Consider the following 24,211-nt stretch of genomic DNA (forward strand, 5'->3'; position numbering starts at 1 on the left):
GGTGTGCACCATCACCACCTGGCACATTTCTGTTCTTTTCAACTGGACAGTGATGAGTAATTTTATATATACATGTTCCCTAACCTACTGTGTGTGCATTTTCCATTCTACTTCCATTTGATATTTTTCCATTTCACACAGGAAACATTCCCCAAACATGGAAAACCACATTAAAAGTTAACAATCACACCTTCCTTTCCCTATTATGTTTTTTAGACAGGGCTCAAAAACCTGTATAGTCTTGGCTGTCCTGGAATCACTCTATAGACCAGGCTGGCCTTGATCCTTGATATCTGCACGACCCAGCTTTCCCTATCATTTTTTAATCACTGGCATTTTTCCAAATTAATTTCAAAAACTTAACAATTGTTTGTCTACCTCCATTAAAATACAAGCCCTATGACAGTTGGTAATCTGTTTATCTACCTTTTAGTACATATATAAACCAGTAGGTAGGTTCTTTTTTTTTTTTAAGATTTATTTATTATTATAAGTACACTGTACCTGTCTTCAGATGCACCAGAAGAGGGCGTCAGATCTCATTATGGATGGTTGTGAGCCACTATGTGGTTGCTAGGATTTGAACTCAGGACCTTTGGAAGAGCAGTCCATGCTCTTAACCACTGAGCCATCTCTCCAGCCCCAGTAGGTAGTTCTACTTTTCACTGTCCAGTTGAAAATAACAGAAATGTGCCAGGTGGTGGTACATTAAACAGGCAGGAGAGAGTGAGTCTTTGGGCTTCATAGATTACCAGGTGGTTAATGTAGCTGACTACTCTTGCACAGCAACTGAGTGCAGTTCCCAGCTCACAGCTGCCTTCACTGCAGCTCCAGGAGGGGATCCAAAGCTGCTAGCAAGCATATGCCCACACATACACATAACTAAAAATATAATAATAAATCTTATGTACACATAACCCCACACACATAATTTTAAAAAACATTATTACTAAAGAGAAAATGATTCCTTTAAAATTCATAGAAATACACAAGCCCAAAGTTCTCCATTCCCACCTCCGGTTTATTGTTTCATACAAACATAATTACATCCAATGAAAAGAGGAAAGGATTTTCTCTACAACAAAGTAACAACCTTTTCAAGATCTTTTACACATTTAAATGCAGTACATACTAGGTTCAACCCAAATATACTGCTTTTTCTGACATAAACAAACAGCTAAAAGTATTTAAAATGAATAAATGCTACACTTTACTTTGTCATACCTTCATATCTTTACAGATTCTACTTTGCTGAATTTTTCAGAAATGTCATGCAAGCGGATGCTCTCCCAGGAATGTTTTTGTTTTGTTTTACTTTTTTATTTTGTTTTCCTTAAAACAATGTCTCCTGTATATGAGGCTGGCCTAAAACTTAGCTATATATAAGAAAGGCTGGCCCTGAACTGAATCTCTTGCCTCTATCTCCCAAGTGCTAGAATTATAGGCATGTGCACTTTGCCCAGCTCCTAGGATCAATTTGTCCACGTAATGGAAATAAATAATATAAATAACAACCACATTATAAAACACCCTCCCCACAAGCAAAACTTTCAAAGTGCTCACAAATTTTGATTTTACAACAATCTTACAAGGCACGAATAAAACTTAAAACACATTCAAAATGTTCTGAACACCCAGTATAGTACATACCACTTCCCCCAAGAACTCACTGTTTACTCCACCCATCCCTAACCCTCCCTTCCAAAAATCAATTCAGGAAGCAAAAATAAGAGAAGCACTTCAGTCACAAACTGTTTCTCTGAGGGGAATACGCTCACAACTATAACTGGCCATTCTTAAGTTATGTGCGAAAGGAAATTAGCCACTGAACCAATCCATTATAAAGTGGAACAAAATGTTTACTTTTAAAAAAGTTCTGTTTCCAAGAGAGTACTCAAATAGCAAATAGCAGTGTTTGAAAAGACATGTCTCCTCTGTTCACATGAAGAATATAAATTTGTAGAAATTTACTTAGAAATAACTCTACAAATTAGGAAGATCAAAGTTATTTTATATAAAATTAAGAAAAGTTGCGGGGCATGGTGGCACACACCTTTAATCCCAGCACTCAGGGGACAGAGGCAGGCGGATTTCTGAGTTCGAGGCCAGCCTGGTCTACAGAGTGAGTTCCAGGACAGCCAGGGCTATACAGAGAAACCCTGTCTCGAAAACAAAAAAAAAACAAAAAAAAACAAAAAAAAACAAAAAGAATGTTGAAGGACAGGTGACCTGCTTAATGTGATTAATTAGTGACTTGGTTTATGAAGTGACTTTGAGACTTATATTCTTTAAAGTCTCTCCCAGAGTTAAAAATTCAATGTAGAGCATTATTCCCACAAAAGTATCACAAAAATTATATATAATACCACATAATTTTCACAAACCTCTTATATAGTACAAAGTATTTTACATGTTAAAATATAGAAAAGAGTCAATAAAACTTAAATACTGTAGAAACTCTACACAGAGCTGAGTTATGTAGAGAAATAGGACAGTTTGAAAGTGACTTCTTGTGGTCAGAGAAGGTGATTTGCCTGGCAGTAAATTTTGCTCTTCATTGTAAGGACAAAAAAATTGAATGTACAGATATTCATACATATAATGAGACATTATAACTAATTCTAGTAGCTTTTAAAAATTAAAACTATTCACCTGATGACTGCTCGAAAAGAAAATGCATACAGAGGCAATTCAAAACAAAGACATAATCTCAGTGCTCAAGAATCAAGGCAAACTCGAGGCCAGCCCGAGCTGCACAAATCATGCCAAAAGTAAAATAAGAGATATGAAAACTTAATGACTTGATAATATACACAAATATTCACAAATATAAATCGAGCTCAATGGCACTATGTGGGGTTAAAAAATATCAAAAGGGAACATAAGATTCCAGTTTTATTATCACCTCAGATTAGAACAAATTATATTAATGAAGAACTCTTAGTAGAATTTAGAGTTAGAAAGGGTGGACTACAAAAGAGCAGCATAAGGGAATTTTGGAAGCTGGTGGAACTATTCTGTGTCCCAATTGCAGACAATTAGATATGTACTAAATTCGTAGAAATGTAATTCCACAGAGGTCAATTTTAGTGCATGTAAACCAAAACAAACACCAAAAGAAACCCTAAGTAAACAGTGTAACAATGTCTTTGATGAAAGTGGACTATTTAAGAAAAGTAACTTGCCAATCTAAGAAAATTGTCAATTTAAGAAAATACTTGCATTGGCCAGAGTTCTTAATCCAACCATGTTATATATTGTAGCCGCCTGCTGAACGAGAACTGGGTTCCCCTGAAAGGCGTGCTGGGGCTGAAAGAGACCAGAGGCAAGAAAAGAACTAGGCCAAGACAAACCTTTCTGTTCAAAGCCTCTGAAGTTTACTGAGAGTCCATGCTTATAAAGAGGGTAGGCCCATTCCCTGCCAGCCCATTCTTGGTGCCTGGAGCCAGCCAGTAGGTGATCTACAGGTCGGACGGTCTCAAAGACCTTTCAGCAGGAAGCAGTCTTGGAGAAGAGCAAATAGAGCCATCAAGGTCAGAAGGCTCTAGCCTCTCCTTCTTAGTGGCAGCAAGGTCAAAGTCTGGATCAGCCTGCTTCAAGGCTGAGGGAGGCTACAATATATATAATCAGGAAAAGGGTCTAATCACATATTCTTTTGGACATTTAAGTAATGTATTTCTAAAGACATTTTGCTGGCCCCATGTGAATTTGAATTGTGCTCCTTTAGTTTTAAGACAGTACCTTGGTGTTCTGGTTATAAATCAAGAACACTGGTTAAATTAAAAAAAAAAAAAACTGCTAGTCCTATCTGCTTTCAATATTAATAGCGATGTGCAACACTATGCTTTCAAATCTATTTTCTTGCCATCTTACTTCCTTAAAATTCTATATAGGTCAACAATAAATCACTTATCTAAAAACTACAAATCAGAATCTGCAATTACTCCTGAACAGAGGACTAATACATAATGTTTGAGACAATGTAGAATCTCATAAACTTAATCACACCACCAACTTTGGAATTATTAGAAGTTCAGAATGAATAACATGTAAGAACAAAAATAAATGATACAGATTGGGTGGGGGGCAACACTACATGTGCTGCATTTTTATAAAATGTGTCTAAAAAAGTCATTGATTTGATTACAGTAGATTCTGCCGTTTGAGATCAGGCCTAGATAATTTTTCACCACTGCTCCTGCCATGAACAGAGGTTAAGTGCTTTTTGAGAGCAGATTTGTGTTTGAAATCCATATCACAACAATGGCATTTATATGGCCGATCCCCACTGTGTATGTTCAAGTGGTCCTGAAGTGTGCTTTTAGCAGTAAAGGTCTTTAAACACACAGTACACTGAAAGGGCCTTATACCCATGTGTCCTCGAATATGCCGATTAAGATTTTTCTTCTGTGTAAATGTTTTCCCACACTGCAAGCACAAAAAGAGTTTATGCATCTTAAGGTGTCGCAGATAGTTTTCTACATGAAGAAATCCCCTTGGACACCTGGGGCACTGATGCCTCAAGGAAAAATTCTCATCCAGATTCTGGATCTCATTTACCGTACCATGACTTCCATCAGAATTCTCAGAAAATAACCCCTGATTTGTATTTCCAGGAACTTCTGTCACTCTGTTCTCAACTGTAGAATTGATCAATGAATGCTGTGTTTCAGGGAAATATATGCCTGCTTTGGATGAGGTACAAGGCTGTGAAAACTGCCCATTTTCTACATCATCTGTACTAATGGATTCTACATGGAGGATACAAATTTCATTCTCTTTAAAGCCACCATCTACTGCAGAGAGCTCCGGTGACTGCATTCTCATCCGCTCTGATGTCAGTGTCTCTGCAGCAGATTGTAATGCATTGCTTTCCTCCTCTTTGACATGGAAATCTAGGTTTACAGGACTATCTTCTGAAATTTCAATGATCTCACAGTCTTTATCAGAATTTTCTTCTTCATTCTTAACATCTGTATCTGAAGACTGACACAAGTCAGTGTGTTGGTTATTTTTCATAGAAAGGTCAATTTCCAAATACTTTGACAAAGCTTCTGTGCATTTTTCTACAATGTGAACCATCTGAAGGTAACTGGCAGCAGTCAAGTATTTCAAAAGCTCTTTTCTTTTTACTTCAAGTGCTCCAGTATAGCAGGACAACAGCAACTTCCAGCCTACTTCTGCACTCTGTAGAATGGTGATTCTGACATGTTTTGACTGTGTGAGTAAAAACTGATCTCTCATGAAAGTGGAGCAAGCAGCCAAAATCACCTTGTGCCCCTGGAACTCAGTATCGTTAATATAAATGGATACATCACAAAATAAATTCTGCTGTCTCAAGAGATTCATTTTCTGTAGGACCACATCTCCTTGCTGTTCAAACTGGAAGTGTAGAACATCAGACTCAGCAGCCATGGTCACGATCTATGCAAAACAGAGCACAGCATTGATACTGGATAGGCAATGCTTTATGGTACTGAGTCCCCCACTTCCCAGCATGTATTGGGAATAATGGAGACCCAAACTTTGAGTGCTAGGAGTAAAACTGTTTCCCAATAACCATCTATAAACTCAGAAACTCAAAATGCATTTCTGTATCATGGTACGTAAGTTTTTAAATACCAGTACAGTAGTGACACCAAAAAAGTACACTTAACCCCTTAAGTTAGAAAACACAATCTTCAAATTGTCCCACCACTATTGCTAGTCCCATTGTAATTGGCCATTGTAATGACTTCCCACAGGTCTCCTAGCAAAGCACTCTTTAATGCTCTTATGCTTAAATCGTCCAGCATCTCCCCCACTTCCTAGACAGCCTTTCGTTCTTAAAAAGAATTCAAACTCCTTCAGGATTTCACCCTAACCCACCTTTTATTGATTGATCTTGGTCCGTTTTTCATACACCCAGCTCCTTAATGTTAAATTGTTCATCATTGTACAAATAAAACACGGGAACGCCCATTTGCCTATCTATTACATTCACGATTTCAGCTCCATTTCCCAACTTGTGCTTTAGCTCCGTTGAGCCCAAACTAACGTGACTCCTCCTCTCCCAGGGACTCTTTTCCTCCTGGTTCTGTGTTCTCCCAGTGGGTAAAGGGTCCCATACAGCAAGAGGAGCTGACTGGAATCCTAGACCGCCTGCCTGCCAACTCCCTCCAACGAGGCACACGGTTCCCAAGTCGAGCCTTCCGAAGTCGGGCCCGACTGGTCAGGTGGGTGCGGTGCCAGGCTAGAGCGGAGGCCACCGCGGGGTGTACTCACTCCTTCAGCCTCAAACCCCAGCATGTCTCCGTCACTTTCACTTACCGACTAGCAAAACTGGCTTTGAGGCTTCCGCGGCAATGGCAGCCCAGGCCGGAAGATGGACTTAGCCTGGAAGGAAACGCTTCCGGAGTCAACCAGCTTTATTCTTCGCGGAGACTGTCTGGACGCCCCGGAAGAACATCCTGAGATGCTCTTTCTTCCTCTCTTTTTCCGCTGCAGGAAAGACAGAAAAATATCTAAATATCAGCGAGCCGGGTCTTTCTGGCCGTTCCTGCTCCGGTATGAAGCTGTTTGCTGCGAGCGAAGAACGCTCAGGGCCGGAACCGCCAAGGAGCCAAGGAGTTGAGGGGCGGAGCCGAAGGAAAGGACCTCGCAGCAATGTATTGTAGCTGGGCTACTCCCATCAGGACCTGGCCCTAACCTCAGGACACAGCTCCACCAGTCTCTTTGCCCTCCCCTCCTCTGTCGTTTCCAATGGCATCCTCTTCACCCTGCTGCTTTTGACAGCCTACCCCTAAAAGATTCTTCTCTTTGGGTGATGGGAATTAAACACAGGGCTTTATGAAAGTAAAGCCTTGCTTTCCTCCCCAATTACCCTTTGTCAGCGATTCCTCTAGGCTCCGCCCAACAGCTCCTAGCAACAGTTTGCATAGTCACCTGCCAGGCATGAGGGAGCTGTTTTGTGCTTCTCTCCCCCCCCCCCCGCTCCCCCGCCCCGTTAGATGACGGACCATTTAAGCATAAGAGCATTTTTTTTCATTCCTCCTTCTCCTTATTTTTAATCATAATGTTAACTCGGATGGGAATTTAAGAAGATAATTAAGAATATTTAAAGTGCTCTGCTAGGAGACGTGGTAAGTCATTACAATGGCCAATTACAATGGGACTAGCAATAGTCCCAGGACTTCCCTCAAGCCTCCTCCTCTTTATATCCTTCTCTGCCTCTACCCCCTTTCCAGGTCCCCTTCACTTCACTCAATAAACTTCTTTTTGTACTAGACCTGTCTCATGGTGGTGATTCCTCAGGGGAACATCGTGGCCGGTCGGCCATTTTATACCGATTGCACATTATTTCTGAGTTGCACCTCAATTAGTTGGGATTCAGTTGGAAATGATCTATCTTCAAAACTGCACGTACATACCCATATCGAAATATATGCCACAACCAAGGGAGGGGGATTATTTAGGACAATATTTATCTTTCTTTGCATTCTCACAGTTATTCAGAAAGTCCCTATTTGCGAAGTGTAGGGATGGCTGATGATTAAGCCTGGGCCTCCAGAAAACACTACTATTGAGCTGCATTTTCAGCCCTTTGCCATCCTTAAAGAATCCTTAAATTCAAACAACTGAGAAATAAGGAGGGAAGAGAGTAGAATAAGAAGTCAATGACACCACAGGTTAATGGTTAACTTTTATTAAGGAAACTTCCCCATTAAGTAAAGAGGTAGTTCAAGTATGTCTAACATACAACAGATTTAGAACAGCCATTCATGAGCTGAAATAAAATGTTCTAAGTTGTTTAGGACAATATTTTAGAAATAGTGACATTAGTCACCTTTCACTTACACATCTTCTAAACTAATGCAAAATCACACCTGATTTACCTCAGAGCCACTTCAGTTTGGAGATTGTTTTCATATTAAATAATAAATAAATAACAGTAATTTTAAAAAAAACAAACTACAGTAAAGAGGGTCCTCTTTCTTTTGAGGTTTTCCTAGGAATCCATACAACACAAACACTGAGGCTGGCATCGTGGCCTATACCTGTGATCCCAGCAGAGGCAGAGGCAGCCAGGGCCACATAGTAAGATCCTGCCTCAAAAAAACAAAAACAAAAACAAAAAGCCAAATTAAACCAAATGCTGAGTAACTAAGGCTCACCTCTGCCTCATATAATTACTAGTGTGAAAAGCCTTCTTCCACAATAAAATATATGCCTCTTCTCTTTGCTTTAAAATCTGAGAAACACGTAAGCAAAGAAACCAAGTTCCACCAAAATTAAATATCTCACACAAAAATAAGACCTCTCCAGCCAAGAAATGGAAGAGATCACAAATTATGCAAATGGTTTACACTTACAAACAGAACCAAAAATTTTACTAACAGAAACCCCTAAGAAAGTGGACTTTAAGTCAGGGTTCTCAACCTTCCTAATATTGTGAGATCCTTTAATACAGTTCCTCATGCTGTGGTGAGCCCAACCATAAAAATATTTTCATTATTTCATAACTGCATTTCTGCTGTTTTGAATTATAATGTAATTAAATTGTAATATAAACAAAAACAATTTCTATGGTCTTAGGCAACCTCTGTGAAAAAAAAAATCACTTGATTCCACAGGTAGAAAACCACTGCTTTAAGTGATTAAAGAAAACGAGGCAATTTTATTCTTGTTAGGATATAAATTTGAGACATCATCTCACTAAAATCGCTTGCCCTATAAGGACAGGGACCATATATATCAATCTTACCTTCCTATCCTCAGAATATAACACAGTACCTGGAAATTCCAGTTGGTTACTAATACTTCTTGAGGCTGTGGGAGTAGCTCAGTGCTGGAGTACATGTTTAATGTGCATGAGGCCTTGGATTCAAAGTCTCGGGCATTTTTTAAAAAGGGGAAAAAAAAAAAAAGAAAAGAAAAAAGGCCTTCTGAGTGACTGAAATTAATCAAGAAATAGCCTCCAACTAGAGAGACCAGTGCTATTTAAACCCATGCCGTTCTTAAGTCTTCAAACTACTAACAGTAACTGGACAAGAATAAGTATATGGAGCCCCACCATCTTCAAATGATGTTCAGAGAAAATATTTAAAACATGGGATGATTAGAGTCCCACTGTTGCATAGAACTGGTGCTCTTTGGATGAATCATGCAAAATTTGGAATGCTAGGAGGCATTATTAGGACTATACTGAGTGATGTTGGGCATGAAGTACCTAGCACACATGTTAGCTAACTGTACTCACATTTAAATATTTAGTAAAAATTATGCCTCAAATCTGAGCTATGTGTAAATATATCAAATTATGTCTATATATAAATTAATATAAATTTTTGGATTTTTCTGTCCATGTGCTCTCATAGCTTAAAAATAAAAAACAAAAGTCTGGTAGAAATAAAGTTTTTTAGACAAAATCAGTTTCATATTTGGATTATTTTCGCATTATTCTAACCTGCCGTTCCCTTGATAGCCAAACCAGTCATTTAGAAATAGTATAATGTTCATCTAGCTAAGAACAATGATCAGGCTAGAGCTGTATCTAGGTGGTACAGTGCTTGTCCAGTGCCTATGAGACACTGGGTTCGACTTCCAGCACCACTACTATAAAATAATTATATTTATTTAGGTCTTTTGAAGGAGGGCCTCATTCTATAGCCCAGGCAACCTTCTTGTAACTTTGTAAATTCTGAGGTTACAGGCACAAACCACCAAAATAAAATAAAGTTTAAAAAGTAATTCTTACAAGTCCTTCTATGACATTTTGTTGGTGAATTCTTGGCTGTCTCTGAAAACCAAAAGGGACAATTATACAATAGTGAAACAGAATTGGAAACTTTCTGTTAATGTGTTACTATTCCCCATCGTTAAAGACAAGGTATGTGGAAGAGATGTATTGGGATAATCATATTTTGTCAAGTGTATTTGGGCCAATAGTGGCCAGGCTACCTGTTTGACTCTAAATGCCCCTATTTAAAATGGCAGATAGTGTAAGCAATCTTTTGAAAGTTTCTAAGATCTCTAGCAATCCTATCACCTCCCTGTAACCCTTGGGTAAGAAGCAGGCTCAAACAAATGTCTAAAATTTACTTCAGGATAAAGAATTGTTTGTTTTTTTTTCCCCCATCCTTCAAGATCAACTATCAAAGGTAGCAAAAGTAGACAGCGTATTGTGTATCTCTAAGGCTATCTAAATGCAGAAATTCTGGTAGTTCCTCTGTATCACATTTAATTTTTTTCATCGATTTCTAAGATGAAGGTCCATGTGAAAAGGAAAGACTGGCTGGAGACATTAATTCTATACTGGACAAGTTATGGCCAAATGCACCTTTCTTATGTATAAAATGATACATCATTTAGACTCCAACATAATCCATTATTCTTTAGCTCACCTGAGCATGCCTAAAACATTTCCAATTATTAAAGCATCAACAGGATATATATGTACGCAGATGGCCTCTTGTTAGGTCATAATATTTAGGAAAACTTCCATATGCCCACTCTTGTTTTATTATATTTCTATCATTTACTGATTATCCGCCCCATGGCAGTCCCTTTTTGTCTGTAGAAGTTGCTGAAAAAAATTGTATTCTGGGTTTTAAGAAAATTTCAATGGGCAGTTAGTGTTTAAAGTACAAACCCACACACTTCTCCACAGCAGCTCCAAAAAAGTACAAACGGCAGGAAGCAGATTCACTCATCAGCCTTGGATGAATCACAGTAGACAAACAGAAACTCTATCACATATTTAGGTCAACAGCAGTATCACCTTCTATCCCAGCCTCATTTTTCCCCCAAGGAGAAATATTAACTTTCCTAAACACAGTTTACTAGTAGGAAGTAGATAATGTCATTTGTTGGTACCTTCAGAATGTGCTTGGTAAAAAATTTAAAATAGTGCCAGTCTAAGACATATATCAACACTAGGTAGACAAATGGAATTATTCCTTAGAAAAGGAAAACAGAAATCACAGGTTAAATAACTCAAAAAGGAACCAGGAGAGGGCCAAAGGAAAGCAAAGCTACCATAAGAGGGAGTCACCTAGTCTGCTAGTGCTTCAACTCACTCACTACCACCTGCTTGGAGGCTTTGTAGAAGAAACTACCAAGTGACTTCTAAAGAGACTCAGCGACTATTGCCATACTGCCAGCTCTGGCTGTGAGCACTAAGCCCTGTTCAATTCACACATGTACTGTCACTCCTTAAGCTGAGGACAGCTTGGGTCAGTTTACCTGCATCCAGGACCTGTGTTGCATCAGGTTGTGGCTGGCAATTAGAGTCTGTGACTGTTGTACATGCAAAAGAGTCAAAATCCACTGTGAGGTCTTGTACACTCCTCTCATTGGCATTATCAAAGCTGTTTTTGCCATGCAGCTGTTTAAGGTGTTTCCTCAAAACTGGCTTATGTGCAAAAACCATGTCACAATAGTTACATTTATGGGGCTTATCTCCACTGTGAAGGTTAAGATGGTCCTGTAAGGAACACTTCTGAGAAAAGGTTTTCCCACAGATTTTACACTGGAAAGGTTTAATTCCGGCATGTACACGCATGTGTCGATGAAGATTGCCTTTCTGAGTGAAAGTCTTGCCGCAGAGTAGACACATAAACAGTTTGTGCATTTTTAAATGGTTGGCGTAGTTCTCCAGGTGACGGAATACCCTGGTACACTTTGGGCACTGGTGATGCCACTGTAAGCCTTTGTCTACACCTCGAATATTAGGCCCAAAGACATCTTTAGAGGTCATGATGATGTCATCATTGCCTGTGTAAGAGAGGGCGTAATTGTGGAGATGGCTCTGGTCTAGTTCATTAACTCTGTTTTCCACAGTTGAGTTTATCAGGGAGTGCTGGGGCTCTGATGAGTGCAAAGCAGTGGGTTCAGAAGAAATGTACTGGTTCTCATCTTTTTTACTTCTATCCTCTGATACATCCCCAATAGATTCTACCTTAACAATCTGAATATCACTGTCCTCCATATCCATACTGTCTTCAGATGGATGAATACAAGGTAAGTCCTGCTTTGGAGAGCCTCTGGCATCTCCCTGCTGTTCTTTCGACTGGGGAGAAGCGCTCTGTGGTTCAGATCCCTCTTTACTATCCATTGGTTGTTTTGGCTTTATAAACTTCCACAGCGCCTGTGTGCACCGTTCTACAATGTGGCTCATCTGAAGAAAACTCGCAGCAGTCAAGTAATTTACCAGTTCCATCTCAGGGAATTCCAGCACACCACTATAACAGGACAAGAGCAATTGTCTCCCCACTTCAGAACTCTGTAATATGGAGATTTTCACCTCTCGGGAATCATTCAGTAAAAACTGGTCTCTTAAGAAGGGGGAACCTGCAGCAAAAACAATTTTATGCCCCTGCACCTCAACATCATCTATGAGAACTGTAACATCACAAAATTTATTCTCTTCTCTTAATTTGTTCATTTTTTGTAACATTGAATCTCCATAATTTTCAAACTTGAAGTGAAGGAGATCTGATCTTTCAGACATTTTGGCAGACCTAAAGGACAGAAATGTAAAAAAGGTGGAATGTAAAAATTTAAACAATTTAGAAATCTGGATTTACCTTTCAAAACCAAATGTGTTGTCATGCTTGTTTTATATGTCTCCAAAAACCTATGATAACAGCTTTCAATGGCTGCTAAAAGTTATTTCTTACCATTAACAGGTGTCAACTGTACCCAAGGAGTAGAAATATAGAAATGTAAATAACTGGGCATTCGCTCAATCTTTTAATACACTTAACACAAGAGCAATGCTTGAGTTAGTCCAAAGCAATGCTTGAGTTAGTCCAAAAAGTTTTTCACTATCAAATGAGAATTCTATTCAAACAAAAACATCAGAACCCAAGTAACAAGAAGACATACAGCATAGTTCATCTACTGTTTCCTAAAGCAACTGCTTTGTTTTCCTTTGTTTCCTATGATGATGATGTCAGTCTGTTTTGCTGTATGTATGCGTATGGCTGTTTTGCCAGTATGCACATCTGTGTGCCATGTGTGTATCCCCAGAGGCCAGAAGAGGGTGTCAGATAAACGGGAACTGGAGTTAAAGATGGTTGTACGGATACTGGGAATAGAACTGGAGCCCCCTGGAAAAACAGCAAGTGTTCTTAAACACTAAGCTTTCTCTCTCCAGGCCCTTGCTTTCTATTGTAAAGAGTCTACAGGGATATTGCTTACTAAGAATCACTCCCTACTTTTTGGTATGAATTTATTTATATAACCATTCTGTGATAAAAGTCAGAGATTTAAAGAGACAATTTTGGTCACTGCCAAAACACACAATTCTTTATCCTGTGCATTATGGATAAATCTAAACTCTCTTATAAGAAACATTTCTTTATAAATGGAGAAAAAACAATGACCCTACTATGGGGGTGTGAGTGGGAATAAGATACATCACTATTTATTAAGTTGTTCTTTCCTTCTTACCCCACGTGTCTGTCATTTTTCATCATGTGAACTACTAGAATTAATTCCTAAATGTTCTCCTTGGCTGCTAGCTCCTCTTCTCTCAAACAGTACAGTTCAAAAATGCTAGGCTAGCTTCTTGGTTATAAGTCAACTAACTAAAACTAATAAGGGTAAATTGTGGTGTAATACAGTCCACACAGAGGAGATTCTGCATAGGATTGAGGACATATATAGGTTAGCAGTAGACAATTTGCCTCACCACATGTGAAGCCCTGGATTCAATCCTCAACACTGTTAAAAAATAGGAAGGGTGAATTAGCCACACCACTACCATAATTCCAGTCTTCACTAAAAGTAACTGGCATTCTCTTTTTATAAACCTGTCTTCTATCAGCTCAATATATGTCAGTTCTGTCTCTGAGAAACAGTTCTATAAACTTGGTATGTTAGGAAATCCAGCTTGAATTTTGTGTACTCAACAGTCTCTTCCTCATAGTCAAGTGAGACAACCAGCTTTTCCTGGTCAAATCTAGATTTTCTTTCTTTTTTTTTTTTTTTTTTTTGAGGCAAGATCTGTGTAGCCCCAGCTGTTCTGGAACTCACTCTGGTCTAGAACTCACAGAGATCCACCTGCCTCTGCCTCCTGAGTGCTGGGATTAAAGGTGTGCGTGCATCACTATGCCTGGCATCACATCTAGATTCTGAAGCACAAAATTCATAATCTTAATTTTTCAGAGTAACAGTTCCTGATGACAAGAGTCCAGATGTTATTCTTATTCCTCTCTGACAGGTACACAATATATCTACTTGCTCTAAGTTTGTCACATTGACTACTCTAGAACACTGCATTCTAGCCAGCCTGGCTCTCTAGTTCTTTCCACTTAAGAGAAGTGTTGTCTGTAGAGCCCACAGCACAGTACTTCTATATAACACTCACACTGCTTCATCAGAAACTTCCTTCCTGTCCAAACTACAAATTCCCTGGCATTAGGCGGCAACACCCACATCCTATCTCTCTTCTATTCAAACTGGTGCAGACTATTATCACCTAGTACCAAACCAAACACACAGGAAGGCTCAGTATGCAGTAGTTGAGCCTACAGAGTTAGGTTTACAATAAAAATAACCTTGTTACATAGAACAGATTGGAGGCATTATGGGTTTGGGGCCACAAGGGACTAGAAAGGAATGAAAATAGTAATAAGAAACAAGCAAAAAATAGTAAAAGCTTTTTCAGGGACCTTGATAACTGATAATGAGAAGAATATTAAAAACAAAAACAAAACCTCAAGCTGGGCCTGAAGGCACAAATCTATGCACACAGTACCCAGAGGCTGAGGGGGTTAGAATTCAAGTTCTAGCCAGCCTGAGCTACATTGTGAGATCAAACCTCAACAATAAAAAAATATCGCTGGGCGTGGTGGCTCACGCCTTTAATCCCAGCACTCCAGAGGCAGAGGCAGGCAGATTTCTGAGTTCAAGGCCAGTCTGGTCTACAGAGTGAGTTCCAGGACAGCCAGGGCTACACAGAGAAACCCTGTCTGGAAAAAACAAACAACAACAATACATATACATATACACACACACACATACACACACACACACACACACACACACACACACACACACACATATATATATATCTTCAATCTTATAATTTAGCTGAAAGAAGTAACCTTCAGAAGGGTGGGGCATGTGCATGCTAATAATCACAAAGTGTGACTTTTCTTCCTGTGTGGCATTCTAAATACAAAGAAGTGAATGTGGCAGAGAAATCAATAGGTTTCAAACACTGGGAATATTATCAGTATTTTGAAGCAGCCAAACTTCAAAAAAGCAGTCAGTTTTAGTGGCAGTAGCTTTAAAATATTCATTCTGTAATTTCAAAAGTGAATGTTGAAAATGTTGAATGTTCCAGTTTAGCCAGAAATAATAAAAATGACCATTATGTCAAGTGCCCAAACAAAAGTGCCATTCATTTTTTCGAGTTGAGCTGATCTTGAATTCATGAAGCTGACCAGTATTTTCCTAGTCATAGTCAAAAGTGAACATTGTTTTCAGCTAGAGTGAGGTAGCACTTAGAATGTTTTATGACAAATGTATTCAGTTTGGAAACTTGTCCCTTGTTTTTCTACAGATAAACTAGAATTCAGGTTCATTTGCATCCCACTCCTGAGTTCTCCAGAAACTTATCAACATGAGCAGCTGAAGAGGTGTCTCAAGAAAAAGCCTGCTTTTTTATCTTTCTGCTTTAGTCCAAAAAAGTTAGGGAAGTCTGTGGTTTCCTTTAGGAAACTTTTCCCAATACCTATCAGCCCAATTATCCCTTAATAATGTAGTCCTAGGTCACACACTTTAGCCATTAGTTATTTCCTGTCATTAGTTTCCTTTCCCAAGAGGTCATTACTTATTACTATGGTAAGAATTCTTAAGTCCCTATCCTCATTACTAAATTTAATCAACTTTAATCTCAACAATATACTAGGAGATACTGTTCTAGGTATTTAATATTTAAAAATGATGATGCTTATACTCTTGCACTAGCCAAAACTCTGCAATTTGAAGAATATATAGGAAATGGCTAAGTGAACAGCCTTTTACTAATGCCATCATTTTAACAGATCAAAACAGAAATGATGAGATTGTGACTATCTAGAGAAATTTAAAAAAGAATTTAAAACAAAGAATCAGCTAAACAATGACCATGCTCATCAAGGTGAAGAACAAGAGAGAAACTATCCAAATAACTCTAAGATATTTGGCTTTAGTGGCTGGATCTCTTGGTATGTCATTCAGTTAACCTAGCGACTACTAGAGGAGATGATCATAGGCTGCTTATCAAAATCCACCAAAAGAGCCTTCCTGGCACCACCAGGGGAGCTGGTTAGAAACACACCACACATCAAAAGCTGTAGAAGAAACCTCACTGAAATGGTAAGCAGATTGTAAATGAAAACATTAGAGTACAAAAAGTACACCTAAGTTTGCATAGAATGGAAGTGGACCTTAGGACAGAAGAAAGAAAAAACATATACACAATACAACATAAACTCATCACTTACCTCTTCTCACCCTCGCTATGCTTAGAGGTCTCCTTTTTAATCAAGAAGCCAATTTTTCCTTACACTCTCCCACTCCTTGACTCCCATCTAGTCATAACACAGTACAGTGAGTACAGCACGGACTCTGGAGTCGTATTTCTACAGTTAGAACTCTGTTCAGCCACTTACTTATCCAGTCTGTTTCAGGATTCTTTTCAACCAATAATAAATGGGGCTGCTAAGGAAAATTAAGTAAGTTCATCATTAAAGAAGTAATTGTTTTATGAGTGTCTGCCTGCATGTGTGTATGTGCACCACTCGCATGCCTGGCGCATGGAGGCCAGAAGGTAGGAGATCCCCTGGAACTGGAATTATGATAATTCTGAGACACCGTGTGAGCTCTGAGAACGGAACCCACATCTTCTGCAAGAGCTGTATCTACTGACTATCGTTCCAGCCTATTAGTTAATTTTCAAATGAACTTAGAATGGTGCCTGCTATGTGCTCTTTAAACATGTTCAGTAAATAAACAAATCTTTCACGTTTCTCCAATGGAATATCAAACCAGTTGAGGCCTCTGATATTTTATATTTCATTACCTCATCTACTAAAATTGCTTCTTACCCATCCTGTTAACAAAAAAGATCCAAGGGATTCTCTTCAAAATCCTCTTCTGATATTTGGGTCACCCTAGTTGCTTCAACCCTGTGTTCTTTTCTCCCTTTTACTGTTGGCTCCAATTGGAGTTCCTGCTTCATTAGCGTAGCCATTGTCCTCCCAGTAACCTTCTTTCTCAGTGCACCCTCTAGGATGCCAGATCTTCTTATGGTCTACATGCTATGACGCTGAGGCTCATCTCCATATCTGTGTCCCCAGCTCCTACACTGGGCAGCTGTATGTCACTATCCCTTTAGACATAAATTCAAACTCAAAAACTGAATTTGTAATTCTTTGTGGTTTTATTTCTGATTATGGCATTGCTATTCTTCAAATGTCAACTGCTTAAATTCTAAGACTTACTTTTTCTTCTCTTTCAGCGTATAATTATCTATGACACATTAGCACTTGCCTCCTTTCTTGTAACAATACCGTAACTCTACTTTAGATTTTAATGCATCTCACCAGGACGTCATCACCTTTTCAAAATAATCTCAAATATAAGTACCTAGACTTTAGCTAAGAGAACCCAGAGTCAGCTATTTCTATTCTACAGGCTTCCCAGAGAACAAAATTACTTTCTGTAGTACAAATCTGACCATATCAGTTTCCTGCTCAAAGAGCTTCAAAAAGATAATTCATCTCATTTAGTGTTGGTTAAACTTTTCACTATTTGGATTTCACTTTACTTCTCCAACTCAAACTCTTATGTACACAACCTCCCTGTCCCTATTCCTTTTTCTCATAGTCTGTAACGTCTCAGTACCACTACAACTTTTCTTTTTTTGGAAAAAGTAATTTCACGAGTTCTCTTTATCAAGAAGTAGGATTTAGAGGCCACTCTCTTCTACAGGCTTCCCAGCAACTGTCCTTAGAGCAGTTGATTAAAGTAACATATTGCATACCCTCCACCCTCTTACGAACATCAATTTGCTTATAAATGTCGCTTCCAAACTGGAGATGAACACTGGATATTTGATGAACCTCTATTGAATGGCATAACACCAGTAATTCAAAAGGTGCTGTAATCCGCGGTTGAGCAAGGGTAAAACCCATCAAAACCTGGCACTTACAGTAGACTCGCGGTTGGCACTGAAGGCCTTGCCTTGGCTAGCTCCCGCCGTTCAGTTTTCTGCCGGCCTCAACTGCAGCACTTTTTACAAAATGCCAGAGTCTGGCTTCCTGGCCAGCTACAGGGCCCTATATAGAGGGTCTCAGGAAGCGGTCCCTGGGGCATCCTGAGATTCCCCACTGCAGATTCGGGAAGGGGAAGAAAGTGGGATGCAGCATGGGCCAGTCCAATGGCTCAAAAGTCTGGGGGCCTAGACCAGCTCCTTGGCTCCCATCCCAGGGCAGGTTGCGGCCGATCCAGGTCCCCACGGGGGCTCCATTTCCAGAGACCCCGCACCCTAGCCCGGCTCTCGGGTGGCCTCCGAACTTACAGACCCGGGGGGAAGGTCGCCATCTACATCTGGCAAAACCAGGAGCTGCGGCCCCTCGGGGCTCCGGGAAGGGGGAGGGGCAGGCAACCTGAGCCAAAGGGGGACCCAACGGAACCGGAAGGGCAGCCCTGGCCGGACAAAGACAACTTCCAGGTCCCATGGTCATCTCCGCCAATCGGAATGCTCGGAGGACGACGGGCCCCTGAGAGGGACTTTCCGCGTTGTGGGCGGGGCGAGGCCAGGGAATCGGGCTGCGGAGGGTCGGCTTCGTGAGCTCTGCTGCTTGTGGTTCTTCGGTAGAAGGCGGGCCCGAGCTCTCTTCTTCGCGGCTGCAGTCACGAAGTGCTCCCGCTGACCGTTGCCTGCATGGGCCTGAGCAGCCTGTCTGCGAACAAGCCGTGGTAAGTCCCTCCCGCCCAGGGATGTGGACTCGCTGCGTGGGAGCCTGGAATGCAGAAAGCTGTTGTTGGGTCCCGTCCCTTGTGGATACTGGTGTTTCTTAGGAAATCTTCCTTTTATGTTCCCAGGTCAATCTCTTGCCTTCCTTATCTTTGGTTACCCTAGCCGTTCACAAATCTGTGGTTAACCTGAATACCTCTCTTGAGCACTGGAGCCAGCCACTTAGACCGATTTCCTGTTGTCCAGTGTTTAGTGTGCCTTTTTCGTAACAAGTTCATGCCCAGGCCTACCTAGCTATAGTTCTTGTTTGGTGAAACAATCATACAGGGCCTCTTCCCAAAGAGAAAATCTGGAAATCATTCTGAATTCCCTTTACTTTGCCCATCCACTTAGTTATTGCTTTCTCTACATTTGTTTTATTTACCGTTTGGTGGTGTTATTATAGGAAACAGAAATAATTATCAATTTAATCTTTTTCCAAGCTTAAAGCTAAGTGGCTTTGTACAATGTTGTATAACCACTGCTAGCTATTCCCGCATTAACTCCTTGTATTATTTTGTGGATATCCATTTTCCGTAATATCTGTTGAAAAGGTGAACTTTTTGCCCATTGAGTGGACTTTTTGGAAATCAGTTCGCTTTATGAGAGTTTCTTATTGGGCTGTCTAGAGTACGGTGGTCTATGTTTATTCTTGTGCTAGTACCATACTGCTTTAATAATCGTAACTTTGCAGGCAGTTTGGCATTTACTGTGAGTGCTCCATCTTTATTCAAGACTGTTTTGGTTCTTCGAGATGTTTTTCACTTCCATCTGAATTTAGTATCAGGAACTGGACCTAGGACTTTTCATGATACGCAAATACTGTATTACTGAGCTACATCTTCAGCCATACTTTTGTATTGATTTGAGGATTGACTACCATTTCTTGGGAAACGGCTTTTGGAACGTTTTTTTTTTTTTTCCGTTTTTGTAAATCTGTAGGTTGCTTTGAATAGTATTATTATTATTATTATTATTTTATGTCTTCTTGCCCATAAACACAAGGTGCCTCTTCAGGCCTTTTATATAAATTATTTTCAGAAATGTCTTCTTAGTTTTCTGCATTCTTGGTTCATTCACACATTTTTATCAGGGTCTGCCTCAATTTTCATAGTGCTTATTGCTAGTGTCTAAAAAATACATTTAAAAAAAGCACTGCTTTTAGCCGGGCATGGTGGTGCACGCCTTTAATCCCAGCACTCGGGAGACAGAGGCAGGTGGATTTCTGAGTTCGAAGCCAGCCTGGTCTACAGAATGAGTACCAGGACAGCCACTGCTATACCGAGAAACCCTGTCTCGAAAAACAAACAAGCAAACAAACAAACAAAGCACTGCTTTTTAAAAGTGTGTTTGCATAGCTCTTGCAATTCATTTATTCAGGTAGCCCCTCTTGTGGACTCTTTTGATCTTTCTATTACACGTTGGTGTAGTCTATGAACAGAAATCATTTACTTCTTTTCCAGCAGGATGCTTTTTTTTTCCTAATAGGGCAAACAGTTTTAATACAATGTTGAACAGGAGTAGTAACAATAAAGTAGAAGTGGACATCCTTGTTTTATTCCAAATGCAAAGAGGATTTTTTTGGTTGGTTGGTTTTTGTTTTTTGTTTTTTGTTTTTCGAGACAAGGTTTCTCTGTATAGCCCTGGCTGTCCTGGAACTCACTTTGTAGACCAGGGTGGCCTCGAACTCAGAAATCTGCCTGCCTCTGTCTCCTGAGTGCTGGGATTAAAGGCGTGCACCACCACGTCCAGCACAGGAATTTTTTTTTGGCTTTATATTGAGTACATATGTTTCACTATGAATTCTTCATGTTGAAGAATTTTCTGCCAATTCCAAGCTTTATGCAGCATGCTATCTTGAATAGATGCTGCTCTACATCAGTTGAGGTGATCATATGCCCCACTCCTTGTACCAATGTATTCCTTTCATTTATTTTGTTGATCCTACATTAGGCTGAATCCTACTTGGTCATGGCAAAATTCTTTTAATATGCCCTTGGATTTAATATGTTTATATTTTGTTGGTTATTTTTATATCTACTCTTGAGTTATATTTTTATTTAGCTAGAATGCATTTGTCTGGTTTTCCTGTCCCAATGCTGGATCTACAGAATGTGTTAGGAAGCATTGATTCTTCAAATTTTTGCAAACTTTTCAGGAAAAAAAAACAAACCTGTTTGCTCTGTCTTTAAATATTTAATAGAACTCACTGATAAGACTGTATGATATGAGATTTTCCTTGTTGGGAAATTTTGATTGCTAAGACAGTCTTTACTTGGTATAGGGCTATCTTCTCTTCTTGAACCAGTTTAGGTTATTTATTGTTTCTAGAAATCTGTCCTTTTCTTTTTTTGCTCTCTACTTTTTCATATATAATTATTACAATATCTCATTTTTTAAAACTTTTAATGTTGATAGTAATATATCCCTAGTTGCATTTCTTTTTTTTAAGATTTATTTATTTATTATATGTTAAGTACACTGTAGCTGTCTTCAGACACACTAGAAGAGGGTGCCAAATCTCATTACAGATGGTTGTCAGCCACCATGTGGTTGCTGGGATTTGAACTCAGGACCTCTGGAAGAGCACTCAAAGTTCTTAACCACTGAGCCATCTCTCCAGCCCCCCTAGTTGCATTTCTTATTATAGTTATTTGTATTTTGTCTCTTTTCTTCATTAGTCTGGCTAAAGGTTTGTCAATTTTGTAGGTCTTTTTCAGAATTTTTGTTGATTTTTTTTCCCCTTGCTCCTTTTCATTTTTTTTTTTTAATAATTAAAAAAGGGTTTTTTTTTGTGTTAGTTTTGGTTCTTTGTTTTGTTTTGTTCTGTTTTGTTTGTTTTGAGACAGGGTTTCTATTATAACCTGGCTGGTTGTCCTATAGCTCACTGTATAAATCAGTCTGGCCTCAAACTCACAGAGATCCTCCTCTGCCTCCCAAGTGCTGAGATTAAAGCCATGCACCACCATGCCTAGCTTGCTTGTATGTATATGTGTGTGTATATGCACATATACACACTCGTACACATTTTGTATATCCTTGAAGTATAAGCTTTAGGTTATTGATCTGAGTGTTTTGTTATTGTTGGTTGGTTTCTTTTATTGTGCTTTTGAATTTTGAAACAAGGTCTAGTCCAGATTGGTCTTAATCTTAATATTTAGGCAGAGCTTAGCCTTGAATCAGTAACCCCCCCTGTCTCTATTTGTCCAGTACTGGGATTACAAATATGCACCTTCTACTCTACCACACCCACCTCTGAAGTATTTTTTAAAATGTAGACTGACAACTAAATTTCCCTCTGATGATTGTCATAACAACAGCTTATAAACTTTAGTATATATGCTATATTTATTTCTGAGTAGTCTATAATTGCCTTTGGCTTTTTTTTTTCTCTAACCCATTTTTTTTTGTTTTGTTTTGTTTTGTTTCTACATGTTTGTGAAGTTTCTTCTTGATTTCTAACTTCATCTTGTTATGTTGAGAAGACTCTTTATGTGGACTTAAAATACATTGAGGCCTGTTTTGTGGACTAGCATGTTGTCTCTTCTGGTAACTCTCGTAAGTGCTTTTACTGTATGGAATAGTCCATACATGTATGTTAAATACAGTTGGGTTTTTTTTGTGTGTGTGTGTTCAATTCCCCACTTTACTTTTCTTCCATATGTCTATTCTACCCATCATTGAACATATAATATTCTAATTGTTTGCTTTATTTTGGAAAGACTTATCTTGGTTTCAGAATTTTCAGTGTATCGTGACCACCAGGATGTGATGGACCAGAGCAGCCAGAAAATGAGTACTCTTCTAGTTTTTTATTTTCAGTGTTGGGGACTGACCCACGGCCTTGTCACTGTCCACTGCCCCTTGCTTGCTTTAGTCACTGAGGTGTAAACACAGTCTAGCTACCATTGTTTAACTCTATATTTTGACAGAACTTTTAGGAATTTTAAGGGAATAGCATTTGTGTTGTTTCCTTTTTACTCTATTTGGAAACAAAGACCTATGGGGGGGTCACTAAGCACACAGACTGGCTTACCACCCATATACATAAAAACTGGATGAGGATGGAGGAGGCTTTGACTTTCTATAACAACCACATATGACTCAAATGTCTTAGTTTTTAGTAAATTCAAATATCACAAAGCAGGGCGGGGAGTGGTGTCACACACCTTTAATCCCAGGATTTGGGAGATAGAGGCAGGCAGATCTGGCAGCATGGTCTCCATGACAGAGTTCCAGGACAGCCAAGGTTACATAGTGAGATCCTGTCTTTCAAAACAAAACAAACAAAAACCAGGGCTGGAGAGATTGCCCAATGGTTAATTTAAGAGCACTTGCTGCTCTAGGAGAGGGCCCAGGTTCAGGTCCCAGCACATGGTACCTTATACAACCATATATAACTCTGTGTGATGATTTCATGTCAATTTGACACAAGCTACAGAGACTGGAAAGAAGGGAGCCTCAATTGAGAAAATGCCCCCATAAGATTACACTATAAGGGGCTGGAGAGATGGCTCAACGGTTAAGAGCACTGGCTATTCTTCCAGAGGTCCGGAGTTCAATTCCCAAGCAACCGCATGGTGGCTCACAACCATCTGTAATGAGATCTGATGCCCTTTTCTGGCATGCAGGTGTACATGCAGATAGAGCACTCATATACATAAAAATAAATTAAAAATAATTAAAGAAAAAAAAAGATGGTGCTGTAAGCAAGTCTGTAGGGCATTTTCTTAATTAAAGATTGATATAGGAGGACCTGGTCCAGGGTGGGTGGGGCTACCCTTGGGCTGGTGCTCATGGGTTCTATAAGAAAGCAGGCTGAGCAAGCTATGGGAAAGTCAGTAAGCAGCTTATCTTCTGGCCTCTGCATTAGCTCCTAACTCCAGGCACCTGCCCTGTTTGAATTCCTGTCCTGACTTTCTTCAATGATGAACAGTGATGTGGAAGCATAAGCTAAATAAACCCTTTCCTTCCCAAGTTGCTTTGGTCATGGTGCTTTCTCACAGCAATAGTAACCCTCACTGGGACACTCTAGTTCCAGGAGATCTGACTCCTCCTTCTTGCCCCTGCAGGCACCAGACACACATGTGGTGCATTTAACATTCGTGCAGGCAAAAAGCAAAACACATAAAAATAAAAGTAAATACATTTTTCCTTATAAGTATATAGAAAGCATGACGCCTATAAAGAAACAGTAAATTATGGCCAATTCCAAAG

The 24,211-nt window shown here is 39.5% G+C and overlaps 3 protein-coding genes across 7 annotated transcripts in view; 1 reads left to right on the forward strand and 2 right to left on the reverse strand.

Moving 5' to 3' along the window:
- Positions 1-1,000: 1,000 nt before the first annotated feature.
- Zbtb6 (zinc finger and BTB domain containing 6) lies at positions 1,001-6,420 on the reverse strand. The gene is made up of 2 exons (NM_146253.5): positions 6,310-6,420; positions 1,001-5,424 (listed from the first exon to the last, which is right to left on the reverse strand). Exon 2 carries the CDS (start codon positions 5,413-5,415, stop codon positions 4,144-4,146), a length of 1,272 nt encoding a protein of 423 aa, NP_666365.1. The 5' UTR covers positions 5,416-5,424; positions 6,310-6,420; the 3' UTR covers positions 1,001-4,143.
- A 1,248-nt stretch (positions 6,421-7,668) lies between these two features.
- Positions 7,669-18,673, reverse strand: Zbtb26 (zinc finger and BTB domain containing 26). Its single transcript, NM_199025.3, has 2 exons — positions 18,188-18,673; positions 7,669-12,500 (listed from the first exon to the last, which is right to left on the reverse strand). The coding sequence occupies exon 2, from the start codon at positions 12,488-12,490 to the stop codon at positions 11,168-11,170; it is 1,323 nt and encodes a 440-aa protein (NP_950190.2). The 5' UTR covers positions 12,491-12,500; positions 18,188-18,673; the 3' UTR covers positions 7,669-11,167.
- Positions 18,674-18,763: 90 nt separating this feature from the next.
- Rabgap1 (RAB GTPase activating protein 1) overlaps positions 18,764-24,211 on the forward strand; it is a 130,158-nt gene continuing 124,710 nt past the window's right edge. For 3 of the 5 annotated variants that reach the window (NR_156419.1, NM_146121.2, NM_001362957.1), the window contains exon 1: positions 18,786-18,957. Coding sequence is in view for 1 of the 5 variants with exons in the window: in XM_006497995.4 (XP_006498058.1) it covers positions 18,923-18,957 (35 nt within the window). In the remaining 4 variants the exon portion in view is untranslated. Of the gene's footprint in view, positions 18,958-24,211 lie in introns of all 5 variants that reach the window. The other 2 variants (XM_006497997.4, XM_006497995.4) reach the window with 2 other exon arrangements.

The sequence above is a fragment of the Mus musculus genome, chromosome 2 (genome assembly GCF_000001635.26).
Source record: "Mus musculus strain C57BL/6J chromosome 2, GRCm38.p6 C57BL/6J".
In the NCBI taxonomy this organism is placed as follows: domain Eukaryota; kingdom Metazoa; phylum Chordata; class Mammalia; order Rodentia; family Muridae; genus Mus; species Mus musculus.

What these genes read in the sequence shown, in the direction of transcription:
- Zbtb6 (NM_146253.5), bottom strand. Translation starts at nt 5,415, where the DNA reads ATGGCTGCTGAGTCTGATGTTCTACACTTCCAGTTTGAACAGCAAGGA.
- Zbtb26 (NM_199025.3), bottom strand. Translation starts at nt 12,490, where the DNA reads ATGTCTGAAAGATCAGATCTCCTTCACTTCAAGTTTGAAAATTATGGA.